General features: G+C 34.9%; 1 protein-coding gene across 1 annotated transcript in view; it reads left to right on the forward strand.

Annotated features, from left to right (window-relative positions):
• Positions 1-26,760, forward strand: part of LOC149558887 (neuroblastoma-amplified sequence protein) — a 109,470-nt gene extending 82,710 nt beyond the window's left edge. Inside the window, exons 10-11 of the mRNA XM_089832905.1 lie at positions 23,911-24,176; positions 24,335-26,760. Of these exons, the coding sequence (XP_089689031.1) occupies positions 23,911-24,176; positions 24,335-26,446 (2,378 nt within the window). The 3' untranslated portion in view covers positions 26,447-26,760. The remainder of the gene's footprint in view (positions 1-23,910; positions 24,177-24,334) is intronic.
• The last annotated feature ends 598 nt before the right edge of the window (positions 26,761-27,358 follow it).

Genomic DNA, 27,358 nt, shown 5'->3' on the forward strand with positions numbered 1-27,358 from the left:
GAATATCCATGAAGGTTAATCTCAACTTGATCATACTTGAGACCAAATCCAATAGTACTGCATAAGTATTGTAAGATGTGCTTGGCTCCCATGAGATGGATCTTCTTTGGCTAACACTTGAATTGACTTAAGGCATTGGTTGCATAATAGATATCAGGACAAGTGTTCACCAAGTACATCAATGATCCGATAATTTGTCAGTAGTAAGTGGGATCAGTGGGCTCTGATTCAATTCCATCATTCTTAAGTTTATGTAGATTTGCTTTCATAGGAGTAGATAAGGGTTTGTAGTCCATCATCCCAAACTTTGTCAGGATGTCAACGGTGCATTTTCTTTGATTTAGAAAGATGTAGTTCTTCTTTTGCCATACTTCTAGGCCTAGGAAGTCATGAAGAAGTCCTAGATCTTTCATGTCGAATTTAGCTGCTAGATCCTATTTGCATTTTGCTATAAGATGTTCTTCACCTTTTATTAGTAAGTAATCAACATATAATACTAGGATAATCATAATACTATCAACTATTTTGAAATATATATATGGATCAACTTCATTTTTTGGAGTATCCTAATTTTGAAAGATAATTGTCTATTCTTTCTTAGCATGCCGTGGGGGCTTGTTTAAGACCATATAGTGCTTTCTTTAGTTTACATACATGAGAATTTATTCATGGGTGACAAATCCTTCTGGTTGTTCGATGTATACTTCTTCTTTGATTACATCATTTAGAAACGCAGTTTTAAAATCCATTTGGTGTATCTTCCACCCTTTGGATGCTGCAATGGCCATGATGGTTCTGATAGAAGTGTAACGAGCAACTAGAGCAAAGTTTTCTTCATAATCTATTCCTTTCTTTTGGAAAAATCAGCTAGTGACAAATCTGGATTTGTATTTTTCAATACTAGCATGCATGCTTGATTTTGAATAACCATTTGGAGGAGACAACTAATTTATCTTTAGGTGTGGGTACACCATCCCATACATCATTTTTTACTATGGATTGATATTCTTCAATCAATGCATCTTTCCAAGGTTGACATGATAATGCTTCTTTAACACTTGTAGGTTTTGTTTTGATGAGTTCGAATATTTGTACAACATAACATGAATGGCTTCTTGTTCTCTTGTTTTCCGTAATACTTCATTAGGTTCTACTTGATTTTTTTCTATCATTTTTCTTTCCCAAAGTGGCCTCTTTTTATTGATAGGGTTTTCAATATTTTTTGTATTACAACTTAGAGTTGCAAGACTTCCAGAATCAATCTCCCTCTGATTCTGCACTGGGGGATTCTCATCTAATTATGTAGTTGGTTTTGAGTATGATTCATTAATGTTCTTTGAGTGGTTAAAAGCAATGTCTTCTTCAAATTTTACATCTTTGATGATTTCAATAGTTCTTTGTCCAGGGACGCAAATTCTGTAGCCTTTTGACAATTCACTGTATCCCATAAATATGCCTTTCTTTCGTGATGGTTCTAGTTTAGTTTTCTTTTCCTTGGGAATATGAATGTATACAGGATATCTAAAGATTCTTAGATGACTTAAGTCTGGCTTATTTCGTGTGAATACTTCATTAGGAGTTATGTTTTCTAATATTGAATGAAGGCATCTATTTTGGATGTAAATTGTGGTGTTAGAAGCTTCAGCCGAGAATGAGATGTGGAGACTTTGGTCATGCATCATAGCTTTGGCCGATTCTATAATAGATCTGTTTTTCCTTTCTGTGACTCCATTTCGTTGAGGATTATATGGTATAGAAAAATCCCTCTTAATCCCAATAGAGATGCAAAAATCTTTTAAGTTTTCCGAAATGTATTCACCCCCATTGTTGGATCTTTGGGTTTTGATTTTCTTTCCAATATGGTTTTCAACTGGGGCTTTAAACTCTTTGAATTTGGACATCACTTAAGTTGATTCTTTAAGTTTAAGGAAGTAAATCCAAGTTTTCCTAGAGAAGTCATCTATAAAAATTACATAGTATAGATATCCGCTTAGAGAAGGTACAAAAGTTGGACCACACAGGTCAGTGTGAATAAGTTCAAGTATAGCTTTGGATTTGTGTTCACTTTAATTTTTTCCGAAATGTATTCACCCCCATTGTCGGATCTTTGGGTTTTGATTTTCTTTCCAATTTGGTTTTCAACTAGGGCTTTAAACTCTTTGAATTTGGACAATGCTTTAGTTGATTCTTTAAGTTTAAGGAAGTAAACCCAAGTTTTTCTAGAGAAGTCATCTATAAAAATTACATAGTATAGACACCTGCTTAGAGAAGGTACAAACATTGGACCACACAGGTCAGTTTGAGTAAGTTCAAGTACAACTTTGGATTTGTGTTCACTTTGGGAAAGGACCCTTTTGTGTTTTTACCTAAAGCACATCCTTTGCAAGTTCTAGAATGATAAGGTTTTAAACTAGGTAGCCTGGTTACTATTTTCTCTATGAATGGTAAGGCACAAAAATGGAGATGTCCAACTCTTCTATGCTAGATTTCAGTAGTTCTTGAGATTTCATGATTTAGAGCTAGATTTTGATGGTTACAAAGTTTGTACAAACTTCTATCTTTGAACTCGATGGTTATTGCATTCTTAATGTTGGAGTTCTTGGGGCAGGATAGTACTTTATCCTCTTGGAATATGATTCGATACCCTTGATTTGCAAGGCCAAAGATTGAGACTAAGTTTCTTTTTATACCGGGTACAAACAATACATTCTTTAGTTGAAGAGCGATTCTTGTTTTTAGTTGTATTGAATATGATCCAATCCCTTTTATTGGATATGTAGAATTATCCCCAATAGTTACTTCTTTAGAGGAGTATCCTTCAAAAGTTTTGAATTTGTCTTTAAAGCCTATTATATGACGAGATGCTCCACTGTCTATTCATCATGTGTTTTTGTTGGAGTTGAGTTCACTTGAGAGGGCTAAATAGAATGCTAAATTCTCGTCCTTTTCATCATTAACTTCTGCTAGGACTGCTTGAATTTTCTTCTGTTCCAGACAAACTAAATGAGTGACCAAATTTGTCACATTTGAAGCATTGTACTTTGGACTAATCTCTTTTCTTGTATGTTTTGTTGAATTCCCTTTCCACTCACCTAGTGTAATCTTCTAAGATGTGTTCAAATGATGTTCAAATCAATACCATTTCATTACTCCCATCTGTGGATGCAAATTAAATGGCAAGCAAGGATTGAAGTTAAACTCATAAAATTGCCATTTGACCATGCAAGACAAGACTTACGATAAAGAAGTAGCTAGTGGTTTGGTTTATGATCAAGCCAAGCAAGGATGCATTCACAATTTCTCTTATCTCACTAGCTTACTCAAAGAAATTTTAACTAAATACTTGAAATCAAATCTATTCTAAATGAGGAATGTATAACACCATGCAATACTCCAAAAATATCACAAATGTTCACCATGTAAGACACAAAAATGAATAGTAAAGCAAATTTGGCAGTATATTAGCAACAATTCTCCAACAATCTCTCCTACAAATGATGAGAGCAAGCCTTTATATAGGGAGCTCAATTACAATGAACAACTAAAGTTAAAACAAAATCAATGGCTTAGATTAATCCATTGCAAACCCTAATTAGGGTTCCACCAACTATCATCTAGTGACACAAAGCAGCACCATGTGGGCCATTGGAAAACTCACAATGCTTTAAAGACCCAACGGTAAAGTGGGTTAGGTATAAACCACTAATTAGAAGGCACCAAACAGTGGGACAGTGAATTCAAAGTGCCTAATTATGAAATTTTTTATGCCACATAGGCTTTCATTAAATCTTCTTTTAGAAGATAGCTTCCTTTTGAGCCTTTCCTTTTATCCCAACTCAATGAATTTGGAGAGAATATCAGTGAGCTCATCTATTGGGACATTTGACATTGTCGAATCTTCTACTCAACAATGTTCAACTGAGTAGTACACATGGCAAGAATTCTTCCCCAATCTAGCATATTGTCATGGTAAGTGTCTATGATGGCCTGGGATGTTACATGGTAAGCAATCTCAAAGTCAAATCTTTCGTTCCCTATTAAATTCTTTTGTCGGAAGCCGACGCTTTTCCGTTAGAGACTTCAACGATAATTGGGTTACTTAGCTACTTAAAGAAGATAGAAAACAGGCACGACCATCGTTGGCCAAAAATTGTGAAAGAAGCTCTTAACCGTAGGAAGAAAACATGGATGAAGCAAAAAATTAAATGAATGGATAAATGGAAATGGAACATCAATGAGCAAGAGTGTCCTAACAATAATGCGGACATAAAAAAGTTTGTTAGAGAGAAGTTTCAAAGTGCCATGTGGAAGAATAGCATTGGCAAAAAAGGCTTAATACACCGAAGAATTTAACCCAAATAGGGATCATGGCGAGAAAGCGTACCTTGGGGCCGCTATTGAAGGTAAGGCAAGGGTGTTATTGGCACAATTGAGGACGGGATCCCATCACCTCAGGTGCGAGACGGGCAGTTGGAAGAGGCTCAAAGTGGCTTGGGAGGAGAGGATATGCATGTTTTTTACGGTGGGAGCTATTGAAATGGAATGACATTTCTCTCTGAGTGCACATCCTATGATAACATCCAAACTTACTATGATGTCATCCAAAAGGCCGACAACATGCATAGCTTATTTGAAGTTGACACGAGCAAGCAAATGACGGATTTCTTGGTTAAGATCCATATCAAAAGATTGGAAATGGGAAGAAATATGGAAATTTCTTAGTACTGCATTCTTTTGGTCCCATATATTGCTGTGGTCTCATGGACGTCATTAAAATCGTTCATTCATTCATTCTTGATTGTTACCTTTTGATGATACTACAATCTCAAAAGTAGACAACCTTCACCTTTCCCTCAAGATTTCAAACTTTATTTTCTCTTCTTTATTTTCGTTGAACTGAAATGTCTCTTTCACCACTTCTTGAATCTCATCATGGATTGCTTAAATTGTTAATGCTGAAGCCTTGGCAATCACCCTTTACTTTCTCAAGAGTGTCTTGCTTGGAAACCAATATAAAATACCACTCATTGATGTTGTCTAATCCTTTCACCTCTATTACTTTACTCTTTTCCAATAGAAACTTAGGTGTTCCTCTCATTTGCAATCATGGAATAGTCATTTCTTTGATGAACTATAACTCATAACAAGCTGCATATAGGGCTTGAGTCCTTATTTTGATTGATACAATTGTTTGGTAGTGCTTCAAGAAGTCAAGAAGAAAATATCTGCCTCTAGTGAAATTTATTTCATCCACGCCCTTGATTCTTAAAATGCCATCTTCAAGCTTTACAAATTATCGTTTGATTCCTTTTTAAGTGTGATTAAAGGGCATCTTTGATTAATTACCTCTGAACATTCAATTTTTGATCCATAACATAGTGACTGGTCAAACATCAGTATCTCCAATTCTCTTGAACTTCGAAGTGAAGCTGGTCTTTGGTGTCATTTCTTTCATGTAATTTTTATTTGAACTTGACTATCTTTCTTCAAGTTTCTGATTTTAGCTCTAGACATCTTGGACCAGTATTCAACACCTTCCATTAGATTTTGAATTTCCAAAAAATTCAATTAGAAAGAAAGACTTAATTTTAATTGGATCTGACGTTGTACTTGATTGGAGACTGCCTTATCATGGGTGGTAATTGAGGATTTGTCAAAATTGAAAATATTGAGAGTAGTGGATTTCACCATGCTATCGAGATTAGGAGTCCTAAGAGGGAGTGGATTCCGCCATGTTGAAGGGATTGGAATCTTGAGAGGTGTGGATTCTACCATGTTGTCGAGATTATTCTGAAGGGTGACAAAATTGTTTAAGTGTGCTTTGTTCTGTTTGAAATCTAAGTTCTCCTTGTTTACTTATGAATTTTTTAACCTTTTTTCTCATTTCGACCCCCTCCCAATTGTGCTTTAGATTTGCATGTTGAATTCTCCATTTTTTATCTTTTCAACGTTGATTTATTTTTCTTGATTTCAATTTAGTTCCTCACTCCTTGTGTTAATTTCCCCTGGATTTGTTCCTTACAATTTTCATGGAAATCTTGTTTGGTGGTGCTCCCTTTGTTTCACCTTCCAAGTCTCTAACACTAGATTTCACTCTCCTCTTCACACTTTTGGTCTTGGCCCTTGAATGAATCATGCTGCCCAAAACATAACTCTATACCTCGAAGACCTAAACTACCACTAAACCAAAACCTCCTAGGACAACTACCCTAATGCCAAGCAGAAAGAGAGGGGTCCCCATACGCATTGGAGTGATGGTGTGAAAACCTCATATTACCATCGAAACCCTTTTACAAAAAGTACAACCAACACATATCAATGGAAATCACAAGAATGGAAATAACAAAACAAACTTTGTAGTTCTGAGCCCATTGTAGAGAGAAAGAAAATGAGAACCCCCACAATGTCCTTCCCAGAGAAGAAAGATGATGTAGGAACATAGATCATATACAACCTGATAATGCTATCATAAATCTAGGCGGTGACAGTTCATCAAAGATGTCACTTCACCTTCAGTAGAATACTGACGAACAAATACAGAGTCTCTGCAAAGATGAGAAGCAGTTGAACAACCAAAACAAGTAATTGAACCAAATGATAAACACAGTTATGGATAAGCTCTCATGCAACTACCAAAACATTTACAAAAACCACAATGTTAATATTGATAAGTACGAGATATTTTCCTCAAGTCAAATTGTGATATTGCTATTAGGATTCAATTGTGTAGTTATTTAGTCAAACTCATTGTTCAATGAGAAGGGGTTCATAAGAACCCATCTCGAGAATGAATGGGACTCTTAGCACTCATTGCATCTAGGTGATGGTCACAGAGGTGAAGCACCAAGACTTCCCTTGAGGTCACCTGTCCCAAGACAACTCCAACTCAAGTGCGTTGAACCATGAAGTTCCTCCAAAGTTAAGCCCACTCTAATTACAACCCAAGAAAATGTTGTGCCTTGTGAACGTTTCATTGTTAAACCCCTTAAGCTTATTAACTGATAAGTAGGAGATATTTTTCACATAAAGTCAAATTGTGATATGGCTATCAAGATTCAACTTTGTAGATTTTTAATCAAGTTTATTGACACATGTTAAATGAGTAGTGTTTCATAAGAACCCATCTCTCATGAGACACTCATTGCACTCTAGGTGATGCTTATAGTGGTGATGAATCAGGACTTCCGAGGTTGTCACCCATCCTAGTACTACATTCAAAATCTTCAAGGAGAAACTCTTCTTTAAACACCTTGTGAAGTAGAAGCAAATCGTTGACTTTTGTGCCTCCCCAATCAAGAATAGAGGCCAAGAAAAGGGATGAAATGTTAGTATTGACTTGATAACAGTTGGCTGACGTAATTTAATCCATCTCAGAATGATCCTTATTGCCTCCATCACTATTAATTTTGATTCTTCGCAAATTGGTTGCAACCTCAGGTCTGAAATAATTTTGAGAAAAGACATTTGATGTTTCCCACAACATAGCCAAATAGGGGAATCCATTGTGATGAGCTAGCAAACAATGAGACATACTAGGGGATGAGGATGATTTAAAGACGGCTATCCTTTTTCACACACGCAAGAAATTAAGAATGGTGAAATGTCTCATTAAGAGCAATGCCCAAAGAAAATCACAATACTTGCTCAAGCTCCGTATCTAACCTAGTGTGACAAAATCTCTGCATTGCCTTAAATGTGATTGCCTTCTTCATAGCAAGTATTTGGGGTATAACCCCTTCCATGATGATTATGGGTACAAATGTGGCAACATTTGAAGGCTGCCAAAGGAAAGGAAATCTTTCTAGATTTAAACATTTTAAATTGTACCTTTGGTTTGTCACTTGTACCTTAGGAAAACCTCCAAATTATCACTCACAACGATACAATCCTTTTTGTCTTCCTTATCATTAGCCAACTTATTTGCCTCCAGGTTGCCTTTTCTAAAAATATGGTTAAACAACACTAAGTTGAGATCATTGAGCAATTTTTGAGCCCTTTCTAAGATTAGTCCGAGCTTCCAATCGGGTAATTAACATGCAAAGCATCAATCCCTAGTGAGAAATCACCTTTGACCTCTTAACACTATGTCGAAATCATTGAGCAGTTCTTGGGCCATTTCTAGGATTGGTCCGAGCTTCTTGTTGGGTGGATAACTAACATGCAAAGCATAAGTCCCTAGTGAGGAATTTGTTACATCCCAATTTTCGACTCAATTTAAAAATGTCCATATAGCCGTTGAGGTTTCACACAAAGTCAGGTGACAGGTAAGATTATATATGTGAGATGGTAAGATGGTTAATCGTTATGATTTCATATGAAACCGACATGTTAGTTAATCATTTCGATGCTACAATCTTGGGAAGTTGGTTATTCATCTTGGGAAGTGAAATGGTGGTTAGATGTTATGAAGATTATGAATAATGACTTGTTATGGTAATTTTGATTATGTTGAGGAGTATGATATAATTTTGGAGAATTTCCTTGCAGGAGCACATTGAAGGGGGGTGGGGTGGGGGGAAGCATTGCTAGAAAAGAACTGGGCACAGGGGCATCCCCTATCACTAGGTAAATAGGTACGAGTCTTGAACCACCACGACTAAGGTTTAAGGGCTAGGCAAGCAAGAGTGTATTGTTGGATGACCTCTTACAATCTCACCCCAAGCTCTTCCCTAAGAGTGAGATCATGAGTTAGGCCTAGGAATTTGACCTCATTATTAGTGCCATCAGGGCGATGCTTTGAAAAAATTTGGGATACAACCCATACCCAACTTTCCTAGGTTGTCCCTAGAAATTCTGTCACATAATTGTGATCCAACTCTGCTTGGGTGGCTGCCAAACCATGTGCTTCTTGGCAGAATGGCAGGCTACACCCCTCATGTCCAATCCACAATGGGGCCTTTAGCCTATGCCAATTGTTTTTCTTTTTCACATCCCATTCTATAAAAGTTTAGCTCCTTGCATTGAGCTTAGAAAGCTTACTGTTAACCAATTCCACAATGGCAACTTTCATCATGCTTTGGAGCAAAGTTATGTTTGTCTCCTTATCATGGAACAATCTCCATTTCCTTTCTTTCTAGATATCCAAGAACAAAATTTATAATATCATATTAGTATTGTATTTATATATATCAATATAGTATTTTACTTTTTTAAAGATCTAGTGAATTGCAGAAAATTTATATTTAATTTTAATTTAAAGTATGATTGTGGAATATTTATAAAAAATATCAAGAAAAATATGAATTTATAATATAAATATCAGTATCTTGAGTTTTGTTTATTATTTATTTTACTTCAGATAACACGATCGATACTATAGTATGATTGTTTTGTTAATAGTACCATTTTTCATTTATGTAGATATCTTTGTAAAAAAGAAAGATAAAATTTCATACCTAAAACTAAATCATGAAAATACTCCCAATGAAATCAGTTGACAAATTTATCGAGTTCTCGTTGGAAAACATGAACCCTGTGACAGGTTAGAAATAAAGATTTTGACCAGCCTCTGTGCTAGATAACATTTCCTTTTTAGCAAACTTGAACCTTGTGACTTAGAAATAATGATTCTCACCAGCTTTTGTACTATATAACACTTTCCTTTCTCCTGATTTTCCAAGTATAACATTCTTATGTGCTCAAAACTTCAAAGTATAGTTACACCATCATTGGGGACGGGGGGAGAAGTGGCACAAGTTTTCAACGTGAGGGAACAAAGGTGCCTCAATTTTGGGATGATGGGGTTGGGAGGTGTGAGGGGGAGGTTTGGGAATAGGGGACAAGTTTTCAACACAAGGAACAAAGGGGCCTCAATTTTGGGATGGTTTGGTTGGGCGGTGTGTGTGTGTGTTAGGGTGGTTGGATATACTACATACTATACATTTTGTACTCAAAATGCTAGTTTTGAAACCAATTAGAAATACAAATGTGAAAATGGATGCACAGACGTACCACTTAGCGTTACAGGCATAGTTACACTACACCAACCCGGGGGATGGGGAGACAAAGGGGCCTTAATTTAGAGATGGCAAGGAGACGATGAGGAGGGACGGGAGGTGGGGGGTGTTGTATATACTATATACTATACACGTGGCACTTAAAATGCTAGTAATGAAAACATATATAACAATATAAGACATAAAGATGTAAAATACTACTTTACTAAAATTTAAATACTGGAGTCTTGGACATTGCATTAAACATGAACATGAAAGTAGGACATTGAACATTGAAAAAAATATTAAAATTTTAAATACTAGAATGAACAAATGAAAGAGTTCTATTATATAAATATCTAAGTTACAGATTTGGGTTCAAGGACGGATTCGGGTTCATGGGTTCGTGCAAAAATAAATAAATTTCCATTTAGGTTAGTCGGTGGGTTTGTGAGTGTATATATATATATATATATATATATATATATATATATATATGCATTAAATATACAAAAAAACAAGAGAAACGTGCATAATTGCAAAACTTAGTCATTTCATAGTATGATCATTGATCAATGCCAAATGTCAAAGATATACATTAATACCCACTCATTAATCTATGTTTATAATTGTAAAGAAAATCATACATTGAATTATTAAATTGCAAAATGAAATTTCAAAACATAGCATAGTTCATCAAATAATAAAGTTTGAAAGATAATGCTAAATGTCAAGTGTTTAATAGTTTATCAATATCATAGTATCAAATGTCTTTCAAGGGTCAAATGGGTCATCAAATAATGAGGGATCAATGGCTTCATCCCTGACTACAACTATATCTAGATCCTCATCATTGAAATAGTTAATCTCTACAACCTTCATAAAACTTGAAAAATGGGCACACCAAAATAAGAGAAAAAATGAGAGATTAGATGAGTGAAATGTTTTTTATTAGGCTCCTTTTAGGGTTACATAAAAAAATATTATTTTAAGTTTTTTTATTTCATTTTTTGGACCCTACTGCAACGAGTTCTGGGTTTGCCCAGATTCGTGCCAACAAGGACCTGAACGGACTCACAGACCAAAATCCTGACCTTGCCCAGATCTGCAGTGAACTTGGACCCACGGGAACCCGGACCCGAATCCGGGCTGCAGGGTGGGAACCTAGCTTTGTAAATAAATATTAAATAATAATAGTCATAGACATCAAAAGCATGATGATCATAGAGATGATTACATCGAGCAACATGATATGATATTCAATACGCTGAATAGAATATTAAAAAATGTTTAGTTATTTTTTGGTTGAATTTGACACACCCAATCATCCCCTGGAGGGGTTAGGGGACTTGCTCCTGCCCCCCCGTCTCCTCAGAGGACTTGTTCCCATCCCCCTGTTTCCTTAGGGGACTTGTTCCTGTCCCCCTATCCCCATAGGGGACATGGGGATGTCCCCTCATCCCTGATGAGATGACGACCCAATAGCAACCCCATTGGGGACATAGGTACCTTGTCCCCCTCGTCCCAGGTGCATCCCTGTCTCAGGTGCGTTAGGAGCAAAAATATTGGTTCCATTGCAGATGCCATAATGATGTCCCCAAGTCCCGAGTGCATCCTTGTTCTAGGAACAGTAGGGGGGGAGGTGGGGTGGATGCGTCCCTGGGGTACATTGGTTCAAAGTCAATCATACTTGTGGTCATTGTTAGATGTATTTGTGTTGAAGTTTAGTCAATTTGGATGTATTTATCTTTATGTTAGTGTGTTTATCTTATATGAGATATTAAGTATATATATATATAATATAACTATAATTAATATTAATTATCTGATTATCGAAGAGATAGGTCCCATGAAGGAACATGTCTATTCTTTCCCTATGCTCAATATATATGTGAGAGGATGTTGCATTTGAAAAACACATACCTAACAATATAAAAGTGCTATTACATTTGCAGCAGTCCTCAGATAATTTAACATGGTATCAGAGCTAGGTTCAAATGTAAGAAATCCCTGCCTTATATACAGAAGTTTCTTAACTATCGAATGAAGACAATGGATGGAGACAATGAACATGGAAGTCAGAAACACATCACCAAGAGAAGTCTCATCAGACTCTGAAACAACAATACACTTATGAATGAAGCATTTCATTCAGAAGTCACCAAATGAATAAACTTGAATTCACGTACAGTCAGCAGATATATGGCAGACATCTAGAGTTCAAGGAATAGAGTCATTTGGGAGCATTACATATACGATGACTCCATCGTGTGAATTAGATAGACTCGATGCCTAGTTGGTCTGCCTTGACTATTGCCCTTCATGAGGGGCACTTCACATATGCTGTAGAATTTTTACTTTGTATTTCCAGAATATATTTCCAGAATATAGACGTGTTTGGTATAGCTACTGCAAATTATAAAGTTGAGCATAGTATTTATGACGGAATGTTAGGTATTAGAAAACCAGGAACACACAACTTAAAGATTTGAATAGCAGGTTGTTTACTTGTCTTTGAGAGATTTGGAAATAAAATTATATGCAAGAAACTCTTGAATCTCTTGCACTACCTATAGAAAAGGAAGCAAAGGCAGCTATTTATTAAATACTTGCACCGAATGGAAAGCATTAATAAGTATGAATTAAAAGGTGTTTGAAGATCCGCATGCCTCATGGGTTGATCAACTATATTAGTGATGTCTAATCTGCAACAGCAGTGTGACTACATGGGTCTTATACCTTCAAATGTGAAGGAAGATAATAATACTTTCTCATATTGATGCAAGGAAAGATAATTATTGAGCTAGAGGGAAATAACAACATGCATAATAGCGAAACAATGTCATCGTGACTTGGAACTGAAGAAAAAGAAATGAGAGGATTCATAATAAATATAAGGAGTAATATTGGAGAATATTAGTGTTAAAATAACATGTGGACAAATAGCACGGGAAAATATAGAAGGATAATAGAATTGAAAAGGAATGATTGATGTTATAAAACGTCACATATTTTGTAAAGTAAATATACCAAAATCATACGTAAATGAGGACATCACCAACCCATCAATGCATTGACATGAGACTATTGTCATAAGTGGCAGGCGCGGAAACAAACACACGTAACAAAAGGTGACATAACACCCGACAACATGCCATTACTACCCACCGAAATCCGTGGTGACTCTATGCACTGAGGATAGAAGGGATTGACGCGTGGATAATAGTTGGATATTGGGCTTGACTAGAAAATACTTATTGGAAGAGAGATAGAATAGCGAGGTTACAGAATATATGCGTGAACTCATATTGGAACATCACTAGATGTGAAGAATATTTCACATTGTCATAACTCCATTCACATATCTTAATATTAGAGATTGGGTGGATAGGAAATTGGTTATTATTGGAGCATTAATATCGCCTATATAATTTGTTTAAAATATCTTCATCTTGGGTGACAAGACCAAGTCTATGGAGTGATACATGAAGGTGGACATTAACAAGTATAGAAGGATAAGGTAATAAAAACAAAAAGATAAGAGGTCAATCAAACCACAATTATGAAGGAGAGTGTTCGGTGATAATGAAGAGCATGGGTTAACATAATATGAGGCACCCATGATAGAACAGCCCGTACATAACAATTTTATTGCAAGAAAAGGGAGATTGATTTCAGACTCAAAGCAAGTCTAACACTTTATATTGAAGGGAAGCATTATTAAGGTGAAGGGAAGCATAATTGCTGATATTATGGATGGTCAAACATTTTATATTGTAGATCCTGAATTAGAAGGATGAGTCATGTAGATATTGATGGACTAGGAGATATGAGGCGTGTACCTTTACATTTATCTCTAGCGCCACATACATATCGAGGGTCTACTAAATGACTTCATGCCACCAAGCGATTTGGTTAAATATAAGGTGGTAAGAGTATCGGGAAGCGATCCCAAAGGAAAGTTAAGTTAAAGTATATTTCAATACATAATTAAAGTAAATGAATAAATATATTTAGCACCTTTTATATTATAATGTGGTCAATATATATAATTCGAAATAGTGAATTGTAGACAATTATAATAATTCTAAAAGGGTACTTAGAAATTTATATTAAAGAGATTAATATGTTTCTTACTTGAGTTCCTAGAGTTTTAGTATAAGGATGATACTCAACTCTATATAAATGGCTGAGTACTAGTATAGGGATTGAGAGTATCATTGTATAAATGACTATATGCGTAATAGACCTTTTGTGCCAATGCAAGAGATAACTCTCATATAAGTGGCTAGTAGTGCTTGAGTGAGAGGTCAATAGAGTCTACATATAAATGGCTACATAAGAATATGAAAGGTTCTAACTTCTTACTTGACAAAGTATTATTTTAGGGCATGAGTTAAATTGCTAACATTTTTATTTGTATATCTATATGTACTACAAGATATATGCCTTGATCTTTTCTTCTAGGATGTTCTTGCAAGACAATGATGACTGATATGAGATTTAGAGGAAGACTGATATTTCATTAAAGACAACCCTGAAATAGAGGGAGATAGAGAATATGTTTAAGTCAACCTTTGATGATCTCGGTCAAATTGATTTAGAAGGAGTAGACTCTGCTGAGATGGTATCTTTACTAATCGGAAAATTATCACAATGAAAGGGACTATGATTCATGGAATGAAGTTCCATGTGAACCAGGGATATCTAGACCATAAAAATCCTAGATAGATGGATACTTGTTGAACCAAGGAGCGTAACAGTTCATTAGAGGCAACCTTGGACAAAGAGAGGAACCAAATAGAGGATATGTTTCAGATTTAGAGGGAGTTTGACACATCCGCCTGAGGGAGCAAGATAAAGGATATGATTTAGTCAACCTTTGGTGATCTTGATCATATAGATTCAGAGGGAGTAAACCATAATGAGATGGATTCTCTAAGTGATCAGTAAATTGGAGCAGTCAAGAGGACTATAATTCATGGATATATCTTGTGACTGTGATTTAGTGGGCCTACCCCTTGTGTACATCATAAGGAAGTGACGACTTCCAAATGATGTGACTTTTATTTGCAGAAGTTATTGTAAGGTGATGATCTTACAATAACTTGTATTACGTGATATCACACCTTTGTTGAGACCAATACTCTTGATATTAGATGCGATATCAAAACCCTATTTGAGTAATTGGTGAATATCATATGTTGATATTTTGGAAGACCAATACTCATGATATCAAATGATGGATATCTTCTGATCAAAGAGATCCTTAAAACTTGTCATTCCTAATATTACCAATGGCATAATATATGTCTTGTGTTTAGCCTTCCTAGCTAAGAGGGAGTGTTGATGTGTGATTGCTTTAGTTGACTCAATTCTATGTTATACATTTTGAGTAAGTGCTGTACTTAAATAATGAGAATATGCATCTTTTGAGACTTCCAACTGAGTGCCTAGATTGACTGTCTATGAGTTGTCTGTATAGATGCATATTGGGTATGAGGTAAGTATGCATTTTGTGAGTCTAACAACTAAGAGCTTAGATGTCATCATGTTGATTATCGTTGGGTTGTTTGTATAAATGCATACTAGGTATTTTAATAACTAAGAGCCTAGATGACAATTGTTGATCATCTTTGGGTTATTCAAAAACTGATCATCCTTTACCTTTGATTATCAAAATGTACTTATTCTTCTTGACTAAGAGGGAGTGTTAACATTTAGTCAATTCGGATGTATTTATCTTTTATATTTGTGTGTTGATCTTATATATATATATATATATATATATATAATATAACTATAATTAATATTAATTATCTGATTATTGAATAGACATGTCCCATGAAGGAACATGTCTATTCTTTCCCTATGCTCAATATATATGTGAGAGGATGTTGCATTTGAAAAACACATACCTAACAATATGGCAATGCTATTACATTTGCAGCGGTTCTCAGATAATTTAACAATTTTTATGCCTATTTTCCTTTAATTAATGCTTTGGCTTCCTTTTTCTAAACTCAAGGTTTGTGATTATATTGAAGTCCCCCATTTGGAGGTGTGTAGAGGCCTAGAGGGTAATTAAGCATATCTTTTGGATCTTTTATATAGTCCATTCTTTCATCTACTAGTAATGCATAAAATCAAAACTATATAGAAAATATAAAAAACTATTTGGTATAGGAAAGAATCAATTACATGGATCTAAAAACTGTGCTTCATAGTCTTACACTAATACAAAATTTAAGATCTATATTGTTGATTCTTTTATGTATGTACTAGATACACACAAAAATATGTGATATATGCATATTGAATAGTGGATGAATGAATAGGGCAATATTTACATGGACATTGTGTATGTTGATAGGATGTGTTCTATCAAAGCAAAAGGTCACATCTTTTGGTAAAATCCATTAATAACTAATTTGGGTTTATCAGGTTGATACCATGTTATTCCATGTTGGAAAAGGTTCCACTTAAAAGCACCATAAAAGTGCAATAAAGTTATATACACTGTCTTTAATAATCAATCATTTAGATCTACCATACTAGATATGCATTTTGAAAGTTCACAAACTAATAAATCCAAATTGCAGCCATTCTATTCATAGAAGAGGTAGTATTAAATTTCAACATTATCTTGGGGTACCTTTTTGTCTTAAGTTGCATAGGTTTGCTTCTCTTTCTCCCCGTCAGCTACTTTCTTCAACTCACAACTAACTTAATTGATATGTGAATGGTGCTATTAAAATACAAGGTCATCATCCTTGGATCATACCTCTCCAAGTCAATGGTGGCTAATTCTTCATACCTTGCTATACTTTTCTTGTGATGGAGGGGTATGTTGTAGGCATGCATACAAGGTGATCAAACCTTTGCATTGACAACTTGTGCTTTTTAGAGTTGATGTGCTCAAACATACTTGTGCTCACAACCAGAAGCACTTCTTGGTTAGCTCAACACTTGGATAACAATATTTTGGAAATTGGGCACCTTGGTGGCAAAATGTTGCCACTGTACATCAATAAAGATAAAACTAAAATGTTTAAGATTTTCAGTATCAATCTTGCATAGTTTTTTGAGCTGGTTTTCTCTGATTCCTTTATCCTCATATGTTTCTTTCTTCTATTTGTTAACCTCTTATAAAGATCTTTAGGAATCTCATCCTTGATGTCTTAAAATACTTATTAGACAATATCAAGTGTCTAATAATTGTATTCTCAAGCTCCAATCTATCAATTCCAGTGTATAGATGATAAAAATGTGTTTAGTTGCACAGAATAATACCAAAGAGTCAACATTAACTGATGAAAAAATAAACTATTTGAAGAATGCAAATCCTATAAATTGTCTTGTCAACTTGCAGATCTACAATAAAATAGATATCCTAGTACTTGCTTGTAGATATCAGTCTCAGACATGATCTTTGCTCTAAATTGTTGACTTGGTACCGCCCCTATGTCTATGTTAAAGCCTTCTGCAACAATCCTCATAGCTATGAAACACTCAAAACATTGGAAGGTTGGATTGACAAAATTTGCACAAACATGAAACTGCATGTGGAGTTGCTTTATTTAATGCTTCTCATTGATACACCAAATAGGGCAGTACTTGCCCTCCATGTTACCATAGAAATGTCTAATACGCTCATTGACTTGGTCCATGTGCTTATAGATCTAGCCCTTAAAAATTCAACAACCAATAAAAAGTCAAGTATTAAAAATATTACTTTAGACCAAGTCTTAAGCTGTAAACAAAGAAAGAATAAAATTGAAAACCTGTTTGCCACTTCGGCCCCTACTTATGTCTTTTAGTAAGAAGGCTTGCTTGATCTATTACTAGTGAAATTTTTCTTCAAAGAATAGAAAAAACTACAAGCTTATGAATGAGGTTGTAACGTGGTGCAAACTGTCTTCTCAAACTCAGAAGGCAGGACAAACTTATTCTTTAAAACTAGGATGCCTATTGAACCGTGTTTGCTAAGTTTATAAGTGTTTCTTGTTAAAGTGTGGTGACATGCCTACTAAGATGAGAAAGTTTGAGTTAGATAAGGAGTCGGTGTCTTATGGGTATGGGGAGAATATGAAATGGAAGTTATGTAATGATTTAGAGAAACAGGAGCAGTGGGGATGTCTTTTTGAGGGGGGAGGCCTTGCTCATGTATAGACTTTTCTCATCTGTAAATATGAGATTTGCTGGCTATCTAGTATTTTCTGCATGCAGTGCTACTGAGAATGTTTTCTTCAATTTATGTCTGTTTCTGTTTTATTAGGTTTGGGTTGCTTCATAAAATGATTGACAACAGGCTGGATGAGCACCTTGTTATATCTGAGCTCACTTGTTAAAGAGAGAACCAAGCATTGGTTATAATGTATTTGCAAATGCTGCATTTAATACTCCACAATGGGCTTTATCCATTCTCTTTTGCTAATGTACTTCAGCATTAGATCAATGCAGTCTGTTGAACAAGGAGCCCATAAAAATGAAAGAACAAAATAATAAACAGCAAGAAGCTTAGAAGGATGGTGTAAAATAAACAAGAAAGAATTTTTAATTTTTAATTTTTAATTAACCTCAAATTGATGCTTGAAGATGAAAGTTAAAAATGTGTGTTCAAATCCAACTTCAAATATTGGTTTCCTCCTTTGTGCATACAATCATTAGTCCACCTAAATTAGCCTCAGAAGAAAGTTCATTTCCTTTTGAAGAGAGATGAAAATTCAAGCAGAGTGATATTTAAAAAATGGTGTGAAGGCAAACAGGCAAGTCTAAACAGAGTCAAAATGGTCATAGGATGGTTTCAGTTGTTAGTGGCATTGTAGTAGTAAGTGGTGATTTTCTTTCTTGGTTTAAAGTGTGTTTTTTAATGGTGGCATCTGGGGCAGAATCGTTGAGTCAAGATGCAGGACTCATGTTCCTGGAAAGACTAACACTAATAGGTCTCATCTTTGGAGCTGGCAATTCTATTACTTGAGCACATAGACTTTCCATGGCTGCCTTGAATCCAGTCGTGTGATTTTGGCCCAGTTGTTGGTTAGATTCATAGCACAAGTATAAACAACATAAAAAGACAGAATGCATAACAAATTAAGAAACTAAAAGCACAGAATGAGATTAAAGCTTATAGAGTGAATGAGTAGTGTTGACAGCTACTTTAGCTTATTAATTGTTGTTCTTTTTTATTTAAAAATTCAACAGGTAACTGTTCAATTTAGGAGATTACAAGGGAGATGCAGAAAATTCTTGTCATGTTGTTGTCTCCAAGGTGCATCCTAGGCTTCCTAAGGCGAATCTTCTGGTTGCAGGACATAATATCATTGAAGCTCTTTTATATCATATGATTCTTTTGCCTCTAGCTCTAGAAGCAAATTCGTCTAGCTTTTTAACAAAATGAGTATTGGTGCTGTAGTTTTTCTTGACAAACAAGAAAGAAACTCATGAAGTAATTTATTTTTTGAATTTTGTAGATTCTTATAATTTTCCATGCTGCATTGCTATTTCACAGTTTTTCCTTGTATCCATTTTTGTGACTGAATGTTTTTCTGCCTTTCTAAGCATTACAGTACAAGTGACTGACATTCATTGCAATTAGAAGACCACCAAACCTATATAATTATTGTTAGCCTCTCAACTGTATTGGTCTTTGTATTTTGTTGAAGTTGAAAATAATATTCTAATATCTGCGGAACAATTAGAAACAAAGATATTATTTCCCTCAGTATTGTTGAATATTGTTTGAAAAGGAAAGGGTTTAGCTAGGATTTACTAGAAGTTGGTTTGATCCATACTTAGCCTGGCTAGATCAGACACAAGTACTATCTAGTACTATAAAGTTATTAACTGATTTGTGCAGGATTAGGATTAGTGTCATAACCCACTAATGATATAAGACTAGAATGTTCAATTTACTCTTAATAAATATTTTGAACCAAAAATCATTATTAGATCGACTAGTTACATCAACACAATAGGAATTATCTGATATGGTATCATTATCAAATAATAAAGAAAAATAATTATAACAATATGAAGTAATATATTTCGTATTACTAATATTCTATATTAATCATGTCAACGAATATACAATACTATATCTACATAATTTTTTTGGAAAGAGCAAATTAAATAAATGATAATTAAGGGGATTAAGTCTAGGCAGACCCCACTATCGTAAGTCCTAAGGATGCAACACCTTGGACCGACACATATAAATGAGGGGAGGACGCGATGAAGGTAGACATCTTGGGAAGGTAGATATCGGTCCCCTCAGCACGTGTCAGTATTTAAAGCCGAAGACCCTGAAACATATAAACAAGATGGAGAAAATTCAAAATTCCTTGCTACAAACCACATGCCATGTGCAGACTAAAGGAATGAATACAAAGAAGAGTGGGGTAATTAGGAGCCCATATAACAAGATAATCACCAACCAACATATGAAGGTGGGCCATAGCGGGGATTTCAGGCATCGGGTCCCATACACACCATAAGTACAGTACTAAGATATGCTCAATGACTATGACTAATTGATAAGTATTCTTTTTCAAGCATACATACATACATACATACATACATACATATATATATATATATATATATATATATATATATATATATAGAATTAATGATTATTTGTAGTTATAGATCATAATGGAAAAATCTATTGTGAACTAGATGGATATAATCATTAAATGTATGATCAAGTTATAACATGGTGGAGGGTATCCTATAGAGATGTCATGCTATGATCTAGGTATAACTTGGTGGAGGACATTCGTTATGAATGTCATTATATGATCCAAGTGCACTTGGTGGAGAATGATCCAAATATAAGTTGGTGGTGGGCATTCATTGAATGTCATAGAACGATCCAGTTATAACTTGGTGGTGGGCATCCATTGGGAATGTCATGATACGATCCAATAGCTTGGTGGAGAATATTCATTGCAAATGTGAAATTATGATAGCTTACCAAAGATATGAGATATTTAATTAGATTTATTGTGAACTTACCAATTTTCTTGCAGTAATTATTGTCCTAAACTAACCCTAATAGTGGGGACATTACAATTACTTCTACCCATGATAGAGCATAGAGTGAGCATGTAGTACAAATTACAAGAGCAATGGAAAGTGAATGAACAAACATGGAATGGAAATTAGCGCCAACAAACACTTGGAGAAGGGTGCATACATAGATTTTCTTTGGAGAAATCCAGTGAGGGAAAACTGCATGTGTGGCTGCCCCTCCAACTCAATACTAACAATAAATGTAAGGTAAAAAGTTCATAATGCAATGACATATGCAACACACATTTTCATTCTGCTTCTCAACTATCCTGGTCTTTGGCGACTTCTCCTTATCTTTGAATTCTTAACTCTTTGGATGTACAAATTTACTGCTGATCTTTCTCTTTATCCTCTCTATTTGCTAGTTCATGCTCAAAATTGACATCAAAACACTCCAGTCCGTAGTTGGCACAATCGCCGATTAGCAACTAATCACCAATTTTTCCAGCACGGTGAGTAAAACTCTGAAAAAATCATGACTCGCCAACTTTAAAAACTTGCTGTTTTTTTTTTGTTTAACGGCAGATTGATCGCCAAGTTCTTTAAAAAACTCAACGATTATTTACCAATGACTCGGTTGCATGACAGATAATGGCGTTAAAGGCCAAAATAGGCTTTTTTTTGTTCACCAATTTCATTTTCAGTGTGTGGAGGCCAAAAAAGGTTAAACTTTGCTTGTTTCTTTTTTGTTATCTTTAACTAACTCATTATGTGCATCTTCTCATTGAATTTTGTAAAAAAATGTATTTATAATTAAATTTAAGCAGGTTTTTAGGTTCCTGAGTTTTTAAAAAAACTGGCTGATTTTTTCCCGAATAAACTTTTGAGGGCTTGGCGAGTTGTTGCCAAGTCCGAGTTTTCCAACTATGCTCTAGTCAACCAACCAACCCATTGACTGGATCTCTGCCAATCAACATTTCAATGGTGGATGGTTGTTCTCTTTTCTTTCTTTTACAAGACAATATTATACTAGGCTGAATATGTATCATAGTTCAAAAAAACGGCGGTATATTGCCATAATCGCGATATATCACAGGTCAAACAAACAACCGATTAAAACGCTGAATATATCGGTGACAAGTTTTTGCAAATAATGCGGCGTGGTTTTGCAGAAAATCTTGCGAGAAATCGTGAAGTTGGCTTGTTAAATTCGGCAAATGAAACAACAAAACACGTTTTAGGTTTTGCTTCCGTCGTTTTAATTAAATTGTCATGTTTGTGTAATTGTTTTTGTGACGTTAGTGACTGCAAAGACGTAGACGAGATTACTTCCTGCATCCTTTGGCACTTGCAATTCATTGGCACTTGCAAGCTGTTGCACCCGATGACATTAGGGATTTTAAACTGTTATACTATAGTGTATGTTTTATAGTTTATCTTTTATGGCATTCTAAATTAGGGTATTTAGATTTATATTTTTATATAGTTTTATTTATGAAAGATATGTTTTAATTTGTTATGTTTAGTAATGAGTTTATAAATTATGGTAATATTGAAAACTCTTTTTAAATTTTGTTTTACAAATTTATAGATTTATAATTAAATTCTTGTTAAATTTATATTTTTAATTATTATAAATTTATTTAGTAAAACTCTTATCCTTGTATAGCTAAATAGTTTTATAATAAATTTATAGAATAAATTTGACAAGGGTTTTTTGCCAATAGACTTAGATATTTGTTTATACTCTATATTATCTAACACACAAGTTTACACATATTTGAAATATATTGGTAACATTAATATATAATATATTTAGATAATAAATATTTGTCTATAAAATTAAAATATATTTATTGTTTAAATTTTAAATGTCAATAATAAGTAGCTAACATTAGGAGTTAGGACTATGACTATTAATTTGCGATGTTTGTGTTGATATGTTTTAAACTCTAAACTTTGATTTTTATATAGAGAAATCTGGTATACGTTCTTCAAATTTGGTGTATTTTAAAAAAATTATATTTTCAAATGTTCGATAAAAGTGCCGATTTATTGCCGAATTTTTTGCCCAGTTTTTGCCGATTCCGAGTTTTTCAAAAATTTTGGGCCGGCCGAGATATTGCCAATACCGAGTTTTTAAACTATGATATGTATTATACAATTTCATAGCTTTTCATGGCTGTTTGTGGGACTATTTGTTTCAGCATGAGCATGCTTGGACCATTGTTGGAAAACTCGGACTTGGCAACAACTTGCTGAGCCCCCAAAAGTTTATTTGGGAAAAAAATTGGCTAGTTTAAAAAAAAAATACTTGGGAAAAACTCAGGAACCTAAAAAACCACTTAAATTTGATCAAAAATACATTTTTTTGCAAAATTGAATGAAAAGATGCATGTAATGAGTTAATTAAAGAGAACACAAAAGAAACAAGGAGAGTTTAACCTTTTTTGGCCTCCAAACTTGGAAAATGAAATTGGTGAACAAAAACTAAAAACCTTATTTGGCCTTTAATGCTGCTGTTTGTCATGCGGCCGAGTTGTTGGTAAATACTCCCTGAGTTTTAAAGAAAAACTCGGTGATTAATCTTCCGCTAAACCAAAAAAACTGGCGAGTTTTTAAAGTTGGCGAGTCACAATTTATTCTGAGTTTTACCCTCTGTGCTGGAAAAATCAGCGATTAGTTGCTAATCGATGATTATGCCAACTATGGTCTAGACATCTCTGTGTTTTGCTGACACAAAATGGATTCTAGAGGAACTTTTAACAAGTCAGTTGTAACTTATGATAGTGAATTACAATAGTCCAATTTGGATCACAATTTAGCATAAACTAAACTATCATGTCCCACTGGTGTATTCAGTAATTCTGGGATTAATGAATAATTGGCACATTTATTATATGAGGTTCGCTGTAACTTCTGTCCACTTATGTTCTAGCTACAAAATTGTATGGTTCAGATTGCATGAATGAAAAGGAGGAGATAGAGACAACCTTCTGGAAAGAGTGGAGATTAAGAATTGCAGAACAACAAAGGCTGGCCCAGCAGGAAAGGGTTTTAGAACAAATGATCCCTGGGGTGGAAACGAGAAGGTTTTTGTCTGGGGATACAGCATATATTCACAAGACCGTTTTTTCTTTCATCGAGTCTGTAAAGATTGAGAAAAAGAACATTCTTTCGAAGGGACTAATGCTGGCAGATATGTATGGAGTTGACAGATCAGAGGTATAATTTATCACAATATTTTTAGTTCTGCATATCTGTTGTAGAATTTGTCTGCATTACTTTATACAAGCTTGTTTCATTTATTTCTTCCTTAGCACGTGTAACATGTCCAAGATGGTATACTGTTGTATTAACTTCTTTATTTTTGCTCTACCCAGGTCCTTGTACGATATTTAAGCTCTGTACTTATATCAGAGCTATGGACAAATGAAGACATTGAAGAAGAAATTTCAGAGCACTGGAATAAACTATTGGAGCATGATGTAGAACTTCTTAAAGTGCTTAGTGCAACTGTGTACCCTGCCCTTGATACTTCTAATAAACACCGATTAACTTTCTTGTACAAAATTCTTTCTTCTTGCTATGTACATTTAAAAGAAAGATTGGACTTATTAGCAACTGAAGACATGGAAAATTTGATTGGTCTGAAAAATGAGGTCATAAATTTCATAAAAACATTGATTACTGCGGGCTGCTCCTTGAGGACTCTTACCTGCATTTGCTTTCAAGGAAGACCAATATTTATCTCAGGTAGCAGATCAGATTCAGTTAATTATATGAGTCATCAGAAAGATGTACTTGAATCAAGGGAAAGGCTAGCATCCGCAGGAAGGAAAGATGATAGTGTGCTTAAAGACATCCTGGATGGATATGTCAATGCTATTGATTCTGCATTGTCAGATGTATGTGGCAAGACATCTGATTCAGCAATTCAATTTAATAACTTTAGCTCTAGAAATCTGTGCAAGGTGTTGTTGTCACTTGCTGGTGCAGATTATGATAACGATGAGGTTGAAAGCTCTGACTCAAGGCAGAATCATTTTTTTATTTTACAAAGAATGAGGTGCGTAGTTTGGTCAAAGTTGACTGTATTTGCTGAAAATTTGCAGCTACCTGATCAAGTTCGAGTTTATTTGCTGGAAATTCTTCAATGTATTACTGGAAGGGGTCATATAAATGCTTCTGGTGCACAGCATGACAGCGTATTGCCATGGGCTGAGTGGGATGCATTCCAATATATGGATATTGAGAATCCTTCTGAGAAAGAAAATCAATCAAATGCCAATACTTTGCGAAGTACTTTGGTTGCCCTGAAGTCAAAAGATTTGATATCTACTTGTTGGCCGGGTATAGAAGTAAATGGAAAAGATCTTGCGAGTGTTGATTCATCAGTGTCCTTATTTTGTGTATTAGCTTCTAGTGCTGTATCTAAGCAGCATATATTAACTTTAATATCTCTTCTGAAAGAATGGGAATGCTTGTTCGAGAATGTTGAAGAAAGATCTGAGAATGTACAGACAGAAAACTCAAAGAGAGTAACAGATGAACAAGATAATTGGAATGAAGAAGCAGTGTGGGATGATGGATGGGAAGCACTTGAAGATTTAAAAGTAGAGACAAATAGAAATGCAAACAAAGTTGTTTCAGTCCATACATATCACATGTGTTGGCATATAATTCTTGACAAGCTTGTTGAGCAGTGCGAGCTGGAAGATATTTTAATTATCCTTGATGAGGCATGCTCAAACAAAACCATAATATTACTCACTGAGGATGAGGCACATAGGCTAATTGCAAAGTTGGGTAAGTTACAGCCTGCTATTGCACTGAAAAGTGCTCTGTTACTTCCCTATGATTCTCTTTGGTTTGAAACGTTGGAGATGTTTACGGACAAACTGAAAGAGATCAGGACATTTGACAGCAATAGACAAGAGAGTAATACCAGTGATGTACTAAGAGAAAACATATCAGGCAGTGTAATGGATTCTGGACTATTAGCACTCATTTTATATGCAGGTCTTTTGCCATCCATTGCTGGTAACCCCAAATTTGTTACTGTTTTCTCTTACACTTGTGCTTTGCTGGGACAACTGGCTCGCTCGCTGCAAGAAAATTATTTATCCTTACAACGAAAGGGAGAACAAGTTCCCTTTTTAAAAGAGTGTGAAAATCAATCCCTTTTCTTCTGCGATGTGGCTTTCCCTAGTTTTATAGCAGAACTCACAAGGGGAAAGCATTATTTTCTAGCAGGAACAATGGTATTTCAATTTATGCATGTACATCCTACTTTTTATTCCATGGAAGCTGTATATGTTTCTCTGAAAAGATACTTAGAAATGCAAATGAAAGTAGGTCAGGTAAAAAATCAGACTGCTATAGGTGCCATGGCCTTTCCACCCAATATGGAGAACATTGGTAATGGCTTGAGAGAAAAACTTCCAAGCATGATCAAAGAAGCTTTTTCTATGCTTTCCAAGGATCTTAAGTGACAAGGCCCTTGATGATTTAACGTTGCTGATATTCTCGTGAAATTATTCATACAACAATTTTGTTAACTTTTTTCCTATGCCTGCAGAGGAGGGACAGTGGTGTAGCCTCTTTTTGCTAACTAATCCTTTCGACATGCAATTGATCCTCTTCATTACTCATAACGCTATTTTCCTTTTAAATGAAAGTGTAATGGTGGTTGACTTGATAGGATTTCATAACGGAGGACTTTAGATGATTTGTAGTGAAGGATAAGGATATTATTCCACCTGAAAATCAGCATTAAAATATATGACACTAATGTTAAAATGCCTCATTGTTTGTTGTTCTCTCCTGATTGCAACTAACTTTTATCATTTGGTTTCTCCCGTGAGGAATCTCTAGTCTTTTTAACATCCTCATGATAGGGAAGATATTGGAATATGTAAATTAGGCCATATCCTAATGTTATCTGATTATACATTATATGTCCTAAGCATGTGAGGCTGTCATTGCCTTCATAGAGCTAATGTTCAATCACTTTTCTGGAATTCATTTATAAATGCTATTAATTCAAGCAAATAAGGCCCTAGTTTTGGTTTGTATATTCTTTTGGGTGTGTATTTGCCACTGCATGTTAAATCTTATGATTGCAGTTTTAAGTGTTAAATGTCCAATCCAATGGGGATAAAATTAATTTCCTCAATGCTAGGCTTTGTCTTAATCTCCTATCCGTGTTGAAGAATCAAACCATGAAGTGCAGTTATATTGTGGCAATGCTCGGTTGGAAGGCCATTTCACCGGCTTGTCTTAATCTCCTATCCGTGTTGAAGAATCAAACCATGGAAGTGTAGTTATATTGTGGTAATGCTCGGTTGGAAGGCCATTTCACCAGCTTGTCTGTGTATACACGATTCTTTAAAACCTCAAGGGCA

The sequence above is a fragment of the Cupressus sempervirens genome, chromosome 5, assembly GCF_028749045.1.
Source record: "Cupressus sempervirens isolate cs-2001-9-10 chromosome 5, ASM2874904v1, whole genome shotgun sequence".
Classification (NCBI taxonomy): domain Eukaryota; kingdom Viridiplantae; phylum Streptophyta; class Pinopsida; order Cupressales; family Cupressaceae; genus Cupressus; species Cupressus sempervirens.